General features: G+C 55.5%; 4 protein-coding genes across 4 annotated transcripts; 2 read left to right on the plus strand and 2 right to left on the minus strand.

The window, feature by feature from the left end:
• Positions 1-3992: 3992 nt before the first annotated feature.
• Positions 3993-5483, minus strand: TRIREDRAFT_103960 (uncharacterized protein; the record flags this gene model as incomplete). Its single annotated transcript, XM_006962383.1, has 3 exons — positions 3993-4796; positions 5252-5344; positions 5472-5483. The coding sequence occupies 3 exons, from the start codon at positions 5481-5483 to the stop codon at positions 3993-3995; spliced, it is 909 nt and encodes a 302-aa protein (XP_006962445.1).
• Positions 5484-6225: 742 nt separating this feature from the next.
• On the plus strand, positions 6226-7850 carry TRIREDRAFT_120257 (uncharacterized protein; the record flags this gene model as incomplete). The annotated part of the gene is made up of 1 exon (XM_006962170.1): positions 6226-7850. The coding sequence occupies exon 1, from the start codon at positions 6426-6428 to the stop codon at positions 7848-7850; it is 1425 nt and encodes a 474-aa protein (XP_006962232.1). The 5' UTR covers positions 6226-6425.
• Positions 7851-8461: 611 nt separating this feature from the next.
• TRIREDRAFT_2441 (uncharacterized protein) lies at positions 8462-10740 on the minus strand (the record flags this gene model as incomplete). Its single annotated transcript, XM_006961898.1, has 4 exons — positions 8462-9138; positions 9207-10083; positions 10213-10332; positions 10546-10740. The coding sequence occupies 4 exons, from the start codon at positions 10738-10740 to the stop codon at positions 8462-8464; spliced, it is 1869 nt and encodes a 622-aa protein (XP_006961960.1).
• A 752-nt stretch (positions 10741-11492) lies between these two features.
• Positions 11493-14758, plus strand: TRIREDRAFT_55384 (uncharacterized protein; the record flags this gene model as incomplete). Its single annotated transcript, XM_006962171.1, has 6 exons — positions 11493-11645; positions 11724-11821; positions 11932-12018; positions 12194-13346; positions 13430-14296; positions 14453-14758. 6 exons carry the CDS (start codon positions 11493-11495, stop codon positions 14756-14758), a joined length of 2664 nt encoding a protein of 887 aa, XP_006962233.1.
• Positions 14759-15006: the final 248 nt, after the last annotated feature.

Consider the following 15006-nt stretch of genomic DNA (forward strand, 5'->3'; position numbering starts at 1 on the left):
CAGTCGCAAGCGATGGAGCCTCACATAATACTTCTTAATACTCTCTCTTAATACGCACTCCCGGGGACTCATACGACGGATTTTTTTTGTTCCAAGACATTCGCCGTCGACCAACGAAAGAACGCTTCGCACGATTGAACAAGGCCTTTTCCTTTTACTCAGAGGTTTTCCCAGATCACCGGCGTGATCTCGGACATGTTACTATTTCAACGGGATTCCTTCTCTTTCACCGAAAAAAAGGGAAACGGCGTTTTACTTAGACGGACTTGTTTACGGGGATTCATTTTCCCAGTTGTTTTGTTGTTGTTTTTCTTCTGCTTCCCTTGTCCTCTTTCTCTGCTCTCCCTCCTCGGCCGGGACTCTTATGCTACCCTTTTACCCTTGACAAGGGCGGCACATACTGGAATGCGCGCCAACGATGCCGATTGTTTTGCCTCTCTCAATATTTCTCGTGTCATTCCGGATTCTGTCGGAGATCGAGATGGAAGCAATCGGGCCATTTCACATCCCCAACATCAAGGGTCAAGCCATGCTGGGGACGAAGGCGAGAGAGAGAGCAAGAGTGGGAGAGGCCAAAAATGGTTGGGATTTGTCGAACTTCAAATTGGGATCTTTTGCATATAGACATCTTTGGGTGACAAATACCTGCAAAGGATTTGTCCCGGATTTCTCGATTCTGTTGGGCTCCTTCGCGGGGATCGCACCAATGCAGGTACAAGCGGCGTCGACCAACACAACACAATTACGCAGTGGTTGGTTCCAGCGCTCCTGTTGCCTTGCCTTTTTTGCTTTTCTTTTTCTTTACTTTTTCTCTCTCGAATGTACAATGAGTCTGGGGTTGGCAGAGAGCACACACACACACAAAAAGACCTTTGGCCGTGTTGTTGGCTATGCATGGCCCGAGCTGAAGATTGGCTCCGGAGGATACCCCCCCTTTTCCCTGTCTTTTTTCATTTTCTCCAAAGTTTAGATAGAAAACCCGATTATAGAATAGAAACTTGCTTCACGGCAAACATGTCAAACATGTTGATTTACTCTTACTCAATTTGTCCTCTGCTTCTGCTTGGTCTTTGCAATGTAAAATTGTGAATGGAATTAAGTAAAGATCAATACTACCCAGTCATCTATCGCTTTTGCTAGTAGTAGCTCAATTTCCTTGTTCTGGTCCTGCGATGTGTTTGTGATGTGTCTGTGATTTGTGTGTGATAAAAAGGCTGGCTCGAGTTCACGGGAGGGGGGAAGGCGAAGAGGAAGAGAGACAAGGGCAAGGAGAGATTTCGCCACGGCAAGGGAAAGAAACGCCCAGGCGAGAGACAACAAGATCTTGGCACTTAGTTGTACATGATGATGGGGAAAACTTGCATGTAACATGAAGGTACATGTATGTATGCAGGTACGATTACAGAAGAAAAAGAAAAGATTGTGATATGAATGCGCTGAGACACGGGAGAGAGAGACGGAGGGAACACGCCCGCCTTGTCTTTTTCCTTTTCCCTTTCTTCTGTTTTTTTTTTTCTTTTCTTTAAGTAGTGTTCTTGTTTCGTTTGCAGATTTTCCCTGTTTATTGGCCTTTTTTCTTTTTTTTTTTTCTTTTTTTTTTTTCTTTCTTGTTTTTGGTCGGGTGTGCTTTGGGGAGCTGAGACTATTGGGGGAACTAGTACATGTATGTACGTACAAGTACACGATGGATTCATGTAGGTATAATGGATGGATCTAAGCCTGCAAGGGAGACGATGAGAAAAAAAACAAGAGACAAAAAACAGAAAAGAAGAAAAAAAAAAACCAGATTTCCTTAGGGGATCGTCCGACTTGGCGGTACGGTATAATACAAATGTCGAGTTGGCCCTTTTTCAGCCGCATCGTTAGTTTGATCTGGTTGGACAACTGGGCCCGATTCCTCATCTCCTTGGATACTAAGGTACCAATCTTTTCTTATCCTCCCGTCGACAAACACTCGATCTAACGCTTTGGCTTGCCTTTAGAAGTACTGTAGCTAGGTTGGTACTTGACTTGCTTTATCTACCTCTGCACCCTCAACGACTAAGAAAGAAAAAGCAGAAAGAAAAATATGAAAGAAAAAGAAAAAGAAAAAGAAAAAGAAAAGAGTGAAACACATCACACATCACAGACATTCCCCCCCCCCCCCCTAACAACGACGACGACGCAAGGGAGATGGATGGTACTACCATTGGCACCTAGACCGAGGGAGCTGGACCCAAAGCTCCGGGATCCGGGGAAAAGCAAACCGGGCTTGCAGGAACTAATTCCACTACTACCTACCAAGATTTTGGTTGAACAACTAGCAAATAAAAAGGGAGAGCTCGGCTGGATTCATGCAAGGCATGGACTACTACAGTTGTAGTAGTAGTAATAAGTAAGGTAGTAGTAGATTAAGATGGGTTAATGAACTACTGAACGAACAGCTGCAAGATACATATTGGACAGATGCACGATGCAAGATGCGAGATGGAGATTGGAGATTAGGGGGGCTGTGGTGTGTGGTGGATATGCGGAGTGAAAGGGGGTGTGTGTATGTTGTATATTGTATGTATGCAGGTCTTCGTCTTGAGGTGACGCCTCTTCCTTATGAAGCTCTGCCTGTATATAGGTATGATTCAAGTGTGGAGTTGCGCCTTTGTAGGTACTGTTGAGACTCCTTTACAGATGCTCTGGGTCGTATACGTACCTACATGTACTTACGTGCAGACAAGGTACAAAGCACCATACTGTGATCAACTTTAAGAAGACGAGAACTTCAAGGCGGGTGTTTGTCAGTCTACATCAGCCCTCGCTGCACCACTCCGTATCGAAATCACATTCTAGTAAGACGAATCCGAGCGAAAAAAGAAAGAAAAAAAAAAAAAAAAAACGTTCAGTCTAGCTATCAGTTCCATTCACAGTGTTTCGCTTGTGAGTTTTTTCGCCATCCTGCAGAGGTACCTTGGACCAAAGAGATGTGCCTTCGTTCATCGGACAAGAAGAACCTACCTACGCAAAGTGAGACCTGCATATATGTACCTACTACCTTAGTAGTCGTCCGATTAGCTCCAAGTCGATATATGACCAAACTCTCTCGTCCCTTGAAATTCCATCACAAATCTACTTTTTTTCATCCTCACTTTTCCGCCTCATCGCCAGGAACGGCACGGCTTATACGGACAAAGTCCCCGCGCAAGCCGCTTCTCGGTTCAGTGACACTTGAATGACCATTCTGTCACATAAGTACTCGGAAAAGGGCAAAGTAGAAGAGACGAAACGGCTTGGTCTGGTCCAGATCGGGCGTATCAGATGCGCTTCGCTTAGCATGTATTATCCCCGAGCTTTCTCTCCAGTAAGGTACTAGTAGTTTGCTTTCCTGCGTGTCCCCGATCGATTTCATTAACAGATTATGCCGTTAACAAGCACCTAGGTAGTGATATACTCACTCACGCACGGCACTCCAGTCTTCTTCCTAGACGTGCGTGTTGGACGTCAAGTTTATGGAGACATGTCGCCGTTTGCCTTGGGTACACGCCCCCTCCCCCCTTTTGCTAGATTGTCTGCACGGAACGACGGGAGCCAGGGCGTGCGTTTGCTCGTTACATACATAGGTCCTCTTGTTGGCTGCCTACCTACATCGTAGCTTTGTACGTGTTCCGTAAAGGTAATACCTAGGTAGGTAGTCGGCAATGGCTCCTGGCCGAGATGGTTGATGCTGTGACTCAGATATCGGAGATGTGCCGCGTTACACGAAGCGGCGGTAGTATTACTGCCCTGAAAACGACGACGTGACACTTCTACCACGTTGCTGCTGCTACTACTACTAGAGGCATGTGCTACTACGGGTCTACTGGTAATAGATCAGGTTCCAAGTTGCTAGGGACATGCTCTCAAGCTTCATCGTGCCCCAGTGAGCTCGGGATAGACATCTCTATCACATCAGTTCGTCAGTTCACCCCAGTGCTGTGCCGTACACGATATCAATATTCATCAAGGGAGTCAAAGGGGGCAACTCACGTCCGTCGCTGCAGCGGCATCTCCCTCCGCACCCTCTCCACCTCGTCGAGATCAATGTCCACGAAGCCAATCTCCTCCACGGCCCCGTCCTCGGCATTGCCCTCGGCATCCGCCACCCCCCGGAGGCACAGCAGCACCCTGCCCCAGGGATCAACCACCATGCTGCGGCCGTAGCTCGCCCGCTTCTCGTTGTGCCGGCCGACCTGCGCCGCGGCCACGACGTAGCTCTGCGTCTCAATGGCCCGCGCCCGGAGCAGCGTCTCCCAGTGCGCCTCGCCCGTGCGCAGCGTGAAGGCGCTCGGGTACGTGATGATTTGCGCCGCGCGGCTGGCCCAGGGGCTGCTGAGGCCGGGCTGGGCCAGCGCGATAGCCGTCTCCGGGAAGCGCAGGTCGAAGCAGATCAGGCTGCCTATCCTGCCGACGGGGGAGTCAAAGGGCGGGACGAGGCGCGTGCCGGGCTGGACGGTGGCGCTCTCGCGGAGGGCGCCGTAGTCGAAGACGTGCAGCTTGTCGTACGTGGCCGCGTCCTGGACGGTGCCGTCGGCGTCAATGTACAGCGCGCGGTTGAGGATCTTGCGGGCGGGCGGGCTGGCGTCCTGCTGCTGCTGCTGCTGGTGGTGGTGGTGGTCTCTTGTTGTTGATGGGATGTCGTGGATGCCGACGTGGACGGCAATGGAGTGAGCCTTGGCGGCGGCGCGGAGGCCCTGGACGAACGGGGAGGATGCCTGCGGGACGGCGAGGTCGAGCGAGGCCTGGGCGTTGAGGGCGATGTAGTCGGAGGCTTCCGGGAGGAAGAGGACCTGCGGGATTGATTTGTTGTCAGTCAGTCTGGCAGTCGGGGGACTCGGACGGCGCTGATCGAGGCATGCAACAACGGCTGTTTGTGATAGGATGGTGACGGTGCTGTGATGGAGGCCATCACCCCTCTGAGACATGGCTGAAGGCCAGCGGCAAACCTCCCAGGGGGCTGAGGAGGTGACGAGACAGCCGGATGCTCTCGTCCCTGTCCCATCTCATCCATGTAGTAATGAAACTCTCCACGAGGCTAGTATTGGTGTTCCATTTCCTCACTCTCCAACAAGGTTCGGATCCACCGCGGGACGAGTCTCTCCTTGGCTGCCATCTCAGACAAGAGAGTCTCACCACAGTCTCAAGCCAGGAGGCGAAACTTGCGGGGACGAAAAGTACATAGTAGATGAGGAGAGTGAATAGTTTTGTATGTATGTATGTATGTAGGGAGAGAGTGAGGGCATACTTTTGCGCCACCAACTGCCGCCTTGGCAACCAATCTCACGCACTGGTTCAGATTGGCAGTGATTGATCCGGTGGAGCAGATTTGCCCAACGGCCTAAAAAAGGATCAAATAGTTCATCAAACATCAGCAGTGCTTTCGTTTTGTGTGTGTCTTTGTGGTGTTGGAGGAGCGGGAATCAAAGTGTGTGTGGCTTGAGAGTTGAAGAATTGAGACGTATTACCGCGATGGTCATGGCTGATGCGTTGCTGTGCTGTGCTGTGCTGTGCTGTGGCGGGTGATGAATGGTTGGACTGAAGCTGCTATGCCGGATTTTTGAGATCTGAAGTTGTCTCTGGTCAAGTTGACTGGCTGTGTATAAAAGGTAGTATGTGGGACATATCGTGAGCTGTCCATTCTCTGAGCATCTCGAGACGAAGCTGATGAATTGGAAAGCGTCGACATCTCATTGGCGCAATCCTGCCGCTGCATTGCATAATCGCGGTATTGGGACTGCGTGTATTCATGTTAGGTACTTCACAACAGCAGCTCATTCAAGTGCCGGTTGATACATACTGATGAATCCCTTTTGCCGACCAACAGCTGTACAGAATCCTCATCTCAAGACAGAGCCATCCTCGCAATCCTCTGAACTCCAATGAGTCGAAATCCCTCCACTTGACAGCATCACCAAATTCACTCTTTGCCCCCTCTCTCTTATAGCAAAAATCCAGCACCTGTCATCTTTACCTCCCCCCCTTGTCTCTTCCTGTCATCAATCCATTCAGGCAAATATGTCATACCGGTCACCATGCGTTAGCTAGTCCTGCAGGATTCCGCTCCTGATAGAGAGATAGCACAAAAAAAATAACAGCTTAGCTACAAGCTTTCGTATCGCAGCGCCTCTCGCTCCGCATGCGTCAGTCGACTCTTGTGCAACCCACAACGGCGGAGCAACTCTCTTATTTTTTCTTCTCTCTCTCTTTTTTCTCTTCTCTTGTCATGCTCGGTCAATTGACCATGTGAGAGCTCTCCGTCTCTTGTCCTCTAGTCTGAACTCTGTGGTCCTCTGAGCTGCTGCTGCTTCCTAGAGGCTGCTCGTCGTGTAAGCCGGCATATACATACACCCACTCTCATAGAAGCATCATCAATCATCATCATCATCATCACCACCACCAGCTTCACCAAATATCCCATCATGCTCCTCCTCCTCCTCTCCCTCCTCTCCCCCCTCCTCGCCTCCGCCACTCCCTCCCAGTACTGCCTCTTCGGCCTCGCCCGCAACGAAGCCGACTTCTGCGTCGCCCTCTCCCTCTACCACAACCACTCCACCTCGGCCCACGACATCTACCTCAGCCTCTCCGTCCGGCGCCCCGTCCAGCCCGCCGGCGGCAACTCGTCGTCGCTCGGCTGGACCGCCGTCGGCGCGGGGCCCAAGATGGCCGGATCCCTCATGTTTGTCCTCTACGGCGATCCCGAGGCCTCCGCGCCGACGCTCAGCGTGCGCACCGTCAAGACGGGCCATGCGCGGCCCGTCCTCATCGCCCAGGACGACGATGAAGGCACCGCCGGCTCGCATCTCGACGTCCGCGTGGCCCAGACGAGCTGGACAAAGATCAACGACGATGATGCCTCCTCCTCCTCCTCCTCCTCCTCGGCGTACGTGGCCTCTGCCTCCGCCGTCTGCTACGGCTGCTCCGACTGGCCCGGCGCCGAAATCTCCCCCGAATCGGCCTCCCAGCCCTGGATCTGGGCGTGGAACAGCCACCAGGACATGAAGCCCTTTTCCGCCGACGCCCAGCTCGAGATGCACTCCCTCGTCGACGGCGGCTACGGCCACTTCTACGTCGACATGGCCGCGGCCACCTCGCACCACGCCGACGGCTTTCCCGCCATCAACCTCAACGTTACCACCACCACCAGCGAAAAGGACGCCAACGTCGGCACCTCGGACCGGCCCATGACGGCATCATCGTCACAAGCCGGTCTGTGGCAGAAGCTCCTCTCGCGGCCCCTCGCCCACCTGCACGGCTTCTTCATGACAACGGCCTTCCTGCTGCTCTTCCCCCTCGGCGCCCTGGCCATCCGCTCCGGCTCCGACCGCGCCTTCAAGCACCACTGGGCCGTCCAGGCCGCCGCCTCCGCGAGCGCCCTCTCCGGCGCCGTCACCGCCATCGTCATGAGCGACCGCGTCTTTGGCTCGCCGCACCAAATCGCCGGCGTCGCCATTGTCTGCCTGCTGCTGCCCCTGCAGGTCCTCCTCGGCTGGCGCCACCACATGGATTTCATCCGCATCTTTCGCCGGACGTGGATCTCGTACGCGCACATCGCCCTCGGCTTCACCATCTTGGTCAGCGGCTGGGCGAATCTCCTCGCGGGACTGCTGCTCTACGGCGTTGGCAAGCTGGCCATCGCGCTGGTCGCGCTGCTCATCTTGTTCGAGGCCGGCGGCGTCGGCGTCTGGTCGTATCTTGCCGCGAGGAGGAGGGCCCTGACGAGGGGGAACGTGCAGAAGGAGACGGAGAGCTCGGCGGCGTACTTTGCGCTGGAGGATATTCCCGAGAGCGATGAGGAGGACGAGGGGGCGGAGGAGAGGGGGCTTATGCACAAGAGGGAGGAGTGAGAAGTGGTTGAGTGTGTCAGTGGCGTGTGTGTTGATGCCTGCCTATGTGATAATGGGGTTATATATGAGAGTCATTTATGAAACACATACTACCTACTATCAGATGTCATTACGACGACAATCACCGCTCAAGGTCCAACGGAGCAAGGCACAACAGCAACGCACGAGAGAGAGGATATACCGCTTTCTTTGTTTTTCATGTCCCTAAACCGCTCAATCCACCTGGATTTTTTCCCTGTAAATAACCATCCGTCCTCCAACCGCTGGCCTCTCCTTGATGCCTTGCTTGCAAAACAAGAGAGGAAAAGAACAAAAAAAAATGTATCATACAACGTAAAACGCCCTGCTGAACCAAAAAAAAAGCACAAGAGCATGAAAAGAAAAAGAAAGAGGAGAAAGATGCGTAAAAAAGGGATATGGCAGAAACAAAAAAGTGGTCTGCATAGGTAATAGGTGGTAGCGCAGGGTATCTCAACCATGACTGAGCCCGCCCCATGATGTTCTCATCATTCCATCCATCCATCCGTCCATCCGTCCCTCCAAGTCCTTTCCCCCCCAAATGGTCCTCCCGATAGTTGTTCCCCCCCCTCCCGCCGTTGAGAAGTCATTAATTACTTAGGATTCGAACTGTCCAGGTGTATATAAGCGTGCTGCAGCGCCTTGGCCTCTCGCCCGTCCCTCTCCAGGACCGTGATCCAGTCGCGCAGTTGAATGTTCTTCCCCTTCTCCTTGTCCTCTCGCCACGTGCCCAGTCGGTTGCGGCCCTCCGTCGTCAGCGCCATGTTGCCGGGAGACGCCGCCGCTCCGGGGACGCCGTTCGGCCCTTTGCCGCCGGGCCCGGGGGCGGCGCGTGTCGGGGTACTAGCTCCGCTTCCTCCTCGGCCAACATTCATCCAGTCGTACGTCTTGCCCTTCTTGCCCTTGCCAAAGAGGCTTCCCTTGCCTCCCAGGCCCGCAAACATGCTGCTCGTCAGGTTCTGGTTCGCATGGCTGCTTGCTTCCGCCGCCTTCATCGCTTGCGTCTTCTTCAATTCCTTCTTGGTCATGGCCTTTTCCGTCTCGGGAGCCACAGACCCGGGCGTGCCGGGCGCAGCGCTACCCGCCCGTGAAGCTGAGGGTGCCCCGTCACTCATGCCTTCTTTGCGCAGCTGGCGTCGCCGCAGCCGAGCCTCTTCCCATTCGCGCTCTTGCCTGGCCAAGTCTCGCATGGTGAGCGTCACGTACGACGCAATCTTTGGCAGCTTGGCGGGCGGCTGTTTGACAGATGTGTCATTGGTGTCGGCAGGACCTGTAAAGTGTGAGTCAAGTGGAAAGGCTTCGCACGACAACGTTTCAAGCAAATGGATGATAACTCACGCTTCAATGGATTGGTGCCGCGACCACCAGCGTCGGCACCAGCGTCAGCCTCAGCAATGGACCCCCCGTTCGCGCCAACGTCCGTTTCCATGGGCTCCAATGGCTCAGTATTCATCGGAGCGGCAGCAGGTGCCCACTCTGGAGGCACGTCTCCGTGAGACGTCTTTTGCCTCGTCTTCGCAATCACGTTTGCGTCCTCCACCAATTCGCGTAGTCTCTGCTTTGTGGCGATGGACAGCAGCGCAAGTTGATCGACCAAGTAGGCGTCGTGCGGAATAAAGGATCCGCTGGTCTCGACCAAGGTTCCGTCCGGGCCGGGGCTCGTCTTGACCGTTACCTTGGGCGTTGCAAAGTTCTCGGGCAGCTTCATCTTGCCCATCGACTGGGCATTGTTCTTGAGCTCCAGGTTGAGTCCCAGATGGTGCTCGCGAGCAATCTTTTCCATCCGGCGATGAAGCAGCGCTACAAACAAGAATGGATCGCTAATCTCCTGCGTCCTCTGCACGGCGAGCCGCATAGCAGACTCCTGCCATGCCTGCTCAGCTGCTTGGGCGGCATACTGCGTCTGTGATAGATCCGTCGGCTGGGCGGGCTGGTTGGCGGGGCCAGCACCGTAGAATGACGACTTGGAACCGGGCGCATAGTGGGCAAAGCCTGTCCTGGCCTCGGGGATGGTCTCGAATGCGTTCGAGTAGAGTTCTGACATGTACTGCTCCTCTGCGCGGAGATCGATGCCCGTGCCGGCTAATGAATCCGTCACGTCGTATTCGTAGTCTCTGGTGGGCCGCTCTGCGGGCTTCTGAGGAGGGCCCATGATTCCGGGCGTCTGTAGCGGAGTTGCTGCTTGCGCCATGGGCTGCATTGTCGCGTTCGTATACTGGGGCATCGGCAGCGGGGACGGCAGCGGCACTGGTGTCTGCACGGGCGCTGGCGATTGCACCTGCGCTGGCGTTTGCACCGGCATTGGCAGAGGCATCGGGATCGGCAATGGTATTGGTGTCTGCACCGGCGCTGGGTGAGGAGGCTGCATGACGGGCGCTGAGACGGTGGGCGAGGCGGCTGGAAGACTGAGTCCCTGCGGAGGCGGAGGAGGATGACCGTTGGTGTAGGGCATGTGATAGCCGGCCTGCACGGGAGGTGTTTGTGCTTGAGCTTGAGCTTGCGCTTGAGGTTGATGTTGAGGCTGATGTTGCGGCTGATGTTGCGGTTGATGTTGAGGCTGATGTTGCGGCTGATGTTGCGGTTGATGTTGCAGTTGATGTTGAGGTTGATGTTGAGGTTGAGCCTGTTGTGCTTGAGGATATGCTGGCGATCCAGCGGCGGGAGGTGGAGTGGCTACGGGAACGGGGCTCATAGCATAGGGCGAGGCGGCGTAGGGTGATCCAGGTTGTGATGCAGGGCCGTCGGTTCGTACTCGTTTGTTGGGAGGCAGCGCAAAGCCCGAGTGTTGTGATGCTGCGGGAGAAGGGCTTGGCTGGGGAGGTGAATATGCCCGCGGCGGGACCTGGGACTGCTGGGGCTGAGGTTGCGCCATAGCTTCTCAGTTCTTCTGCAGTCGTCGAAAGTGAGCGGCGAGTGAGGATCGAGCAAGACCGGAGTGACTGTCCCGCGGCAGCTGACGGAGAAACAATAGCTGGGACGGCGAGCAAACGAAAGCCGGCAGCTGATTGAATTGCGGCAATCGAGGCGCTCAACAGGCTCCGAAGCCTGTCACGGGAGTCGGTCCTTGTCCCATCCGACGCACGGAGCTGGCGGCAGGCTGGCGGGAGGAGCAGGAGGCTGCGTAGGTGAGGATTCGAGCACCAGAGGATCGAAGGCGGGCGTCGTCGAGGATGGAGATGCGCACAGAGTCGCTGGTCTGGCCTGAGGTTGAAGCTTCACGGCACAAGGTTGGGGGTCGCGTAGATTTAAAGTCACGTGCACCGGAGTGCTTGCCAGCGAAACCACGCGTCACCGCCCGAGCTTTAGCCGGCAGTGTTCGTGCCTTACCTTGCCTATTATTGCTGCCGCCAATTGAGACGGGCTGGACAAGTCAAATCTGACTTGAGCATCACTTTCTGCTGCTTGTTGTGCGCAGCGACTCTGGCCATTGTCGCGCTTCTCTTGCCGGTGGGATTCTGGGGGCCATTGATGACGGGAACTTTCTTTCGCCTGTCATTTCGTCACTTGTCACTCAATCACTCACATACCCAGGGCATTCGGCAGCTCAATCACCACCGCCCAATGCTTGTGTGAGGCGCCTGTTTGCCATCCCTCCAGGCAGGCATCTTGATCACGTTCGCGACAATGGCGTCCAAGCGAAAGGCTTCCGCGATGAACGCGGCCGCCTCGGACGAGCCGGTGGATCCTTCCGACGAGCTCATGTTTCTGTGTCTTGGAGGCGGCAACGAAGTTGGACGGTCATGCCATATCATTCAGTACAAGGGGAAGACGGTCATGGTGAGGACACTTCTGGAGTCATACGGGGACATAAGACTGTTTAATGGTTGGAAACTAATAGGCATCTGCTCTTCCTAGCTTGACGCTGGCCAGCACCCTGCATACGATGGCCTCGCCGCCCTGCCGTTCTATGATGACTTTGATCTCAGCACCGTAGACGTGCTCCTCATCAGCCAGTAAGCGATGCCACTCCCTCCCCTTGAAGACCCCTTTCCTCCTTCCATCAGTCAGAACATAAAGTGCCAGGCGGCGATAGGTATAGGCGAAGGGCGTTTGGTGTTTGTAGCGAAGGAAAAAGGGCATGCTCCATCTACCTACACAGTGATGCCCGCCATGTGTGTGCTCCGAAGCAGTGTCTCTTCATTTGTCTCTCGTCTCTCCTGTTCTCTATCCACGTTATATGCCAGTTATGAATACAATACGTTGTCCGCCTGTTCACGCTTTGCCCCCCCGAGATCATCTCTCCGCTGCCTTGTGATGTACCGACCCAGACGACCCGCCACTGCCACTGCCACCGCTCTCGACTAGCCCTCGACGAATTCCTGAAGCCCATTGCTAACACGAGGGGATAGTTTCCATATAGACCATGCGGCGTCTTTGCCATATGTCCTGGCCAAGACCAACTTTCGCGGCCGCGTCTTCATGACGCATCCGACCAAGGCCATCTACAAATGGCTCATCCAAGACAGCGTCCGCGTTGGCAACACGGCGTCAAACTCGGCCACGCAGCTCTACACGGAGCAGGATCACCTCAACACGTTTCCGCAAATCGAGGCGATCGACTATCACACGACTCACACCATCTCCTCCATCCGCATCACCCCCTATCCGGCCGGCCACGTCCTGGGAGCAGCCATGTTTCTCATCGAGATCGCCGGTCTCAACATCTTCTTCACCGGAGACTACTCCCGCGAGCAGGATCGCCATCTGGTCTCAGCAGAGGTTCCCAAGGGCATCAAGATTGACGTGCTCATCACCGAGTCGACATATGGCATAGCATCCCACGTGCCGCGCCTGGAACGAGAGCAGGCTCTCATGAAGTCCATCACGGGAATCCTCAACAGGGGCGGTCGAGCACTGCTGCCCGTCTTCGCCCTCGGCCGCGCGCAGGAGCTCCTCCTCATCCTGGACGAGTACTGGGCCAAGCACCCGGAGTACCAAAAGTTCCCCATCTACTACGCCAGCAATCTCGCCCGCAAATGCATGGTCATCTACCAGACATATGTCGGAGCCATGAACGACAACATCAAGCGGCTCTTCCGAGAGCGCATGGCTGAGGCCGAAGCCAGCGGCGACTCGGCGGGCAAAAACGGGCCCTGGGATTTCAAATACATCCGCTCCCTCAAGAACCTGGACCGCTTCGACGACGTCGGCGGCTGCGTCATGCTCGCCAGCCCCGGTATGTTGCAGAACGGAGTCAGCAGGGAGCTGTTTGAGCGCTGGGCGCCCAGCGAGAAGAACGGCGTCATCATCACCGGCTACAGCGTCGAGGGCACCATGGCCCGGCAGATCATGCAGGAGCCCGACCAGATCCAGGCCGTCATGTCTCGCAGCATCGCGGGCGCCCGTCGAGGCCCAGGGTCTGACTCGGAAAAGGTGCTGATTCCCCGGCGGTGCAGCGTCCAGGAGTACTCCTTCGCCGCCCATGTCGATGGTGTTGAGAACAGGGAATTCATCGAAGAAGTTGCTGCGCCCGTTGTTGTACGTTTTTATGCCCGCTTCATGCCCCTTCTTGTACGTGCTCACAATTCAGTGACTAACGCTTCACACCAATTTGTCATTAGATCCTCGTCCACGGTGAGCAGCACAACATGATGCGCCTCAAGTCCAAGCTGCTCTCCCTCAACGCCAGCAAAACCCTCAAGGTCAAGGTCTACTCCCCCCGCAACTGCGAAGAGCTGCGCATCCCCTTCAAAGCCGACAAGACGGCCAAGGTCGTCGGCAAGCTCGCCTCCATCCCTCCCCCCAAGGACCCCGACGCGCCCGCGCCCCTCATCACCGGCGTGCTCGTCCAAAACGACTTCAAGCTCTCGCTCATGGCGCCCGAGGACCTGCGGGAGTACGCCGGGCTCAACACCACGACAATCACGTGCAAGCAGCGCCTGACGCTGAGCGCCGCCGGCGTGGACCTCGTCCGCTGGGCGCTCGAGGGCACGTTTGGCGCCGTGGAGGAGCTGCCCGAGATGCGCCGCGTCAAGAAGAACGGCGAGGCGTCGTCGGACGGCGACGGCGACGGCGACGAGAAGATGGCCGAGTACGCCGACGAAGAAGTGGCGAACCTGGTGGCGGCGTACCTCGTCATGGGCTGCGTCTCGGTGCGATACCGCACCAACGGCGAGGTCGAGCTCGAGTGGGAGGGCAACATGCTCAACGACGGCATCGCCGACTCCGTCATGGCGGTGCTCTTTTCCGTCGAGAGCTCGCCCGCCGCCGTGAAGCGCTCGTCAAACAACACCAAACACTCCCACTCTCACACGCACGAGTCTTCTTCTGCCAAGGGCCTCCTCTATGCCGCGCAGCTGGACAGCAAGAATCCGCACGCGCACGTTTCTCCCGAGGACCGTCTCGAGCGGCTGATGTGGTTCCTAGAAGCCCAGTTTGGCGCCGACAACGTTGCTCCCGTAGAGGATCCCAAACTACCACCTCTGCCCGTCGTCTCCCCCAAGGAAGAAAAGAAAGCAGACAGCAACAACCTTAACAACAACACTACTACCGCCAAGGACAACGACGGACAAGCGTCTCCCAAAGAAGAACCTCCCACCCACACCAACAACAACACCGACACCGACACAAAACCCCCCATCAAGTCCGAAGAATCAATGGACGTCGACGACGACGACAACAACAACAACAACACCAGCGAGAACGGCGATGACGACAATGCAAAGCAGCAGCAGCAACAGCTGGAAGAAGAGCGCAAGCACAAGGAACTCGCCCGCCTGCACAAGCTCGGGATCCCCGTGCCCGGCATCTCAATCAAGGTCGACAATAAGATGGCGGCGACGGTCTGGCTGGAGGATCTCGAGGTGGAGTGCGGCAACAAGGTGTTTGCGGATAGGGTCCGGGCGGTGGTGGAGAGGGCGGTCGAGGTTACTGCGCCGCTTTGGGGGTAAAGAAAGGAAGAAAGAAAGCAAGAAAGAAAGAAGAAGCACCAACGAGTTTGTTCGCTGGTGGGTGTGGTGTGACGGGGGTTCAAAGAGTCTTGGTATATTGAAGCGGGAATTTGGTCATGGGTAGGGAGGATGGACACATACGGATTTAGATATCAGCGACAGAGATATAAGAACACAAATTATTTTTACTACCTTCCATGAGAGGCATCACGATGAAGAGGTTTGTCATAGGTATAAAGGGCAGAGCA

This window comes from Trichoderma reesei (genome assembly GCF_000167675.1).
Source record: "Trichoderma reesei QM6a unplaced genomic scaffold TRIREscaffold_2, whole genome shotgun sequence".
NCBI classification, from domain to species: Eukaryota; Fungi; Ascomycota; class Sordariomycetes; order Hypocreales; family Hypocreaceae; genus Trichoderma; species Trichoderma reesei.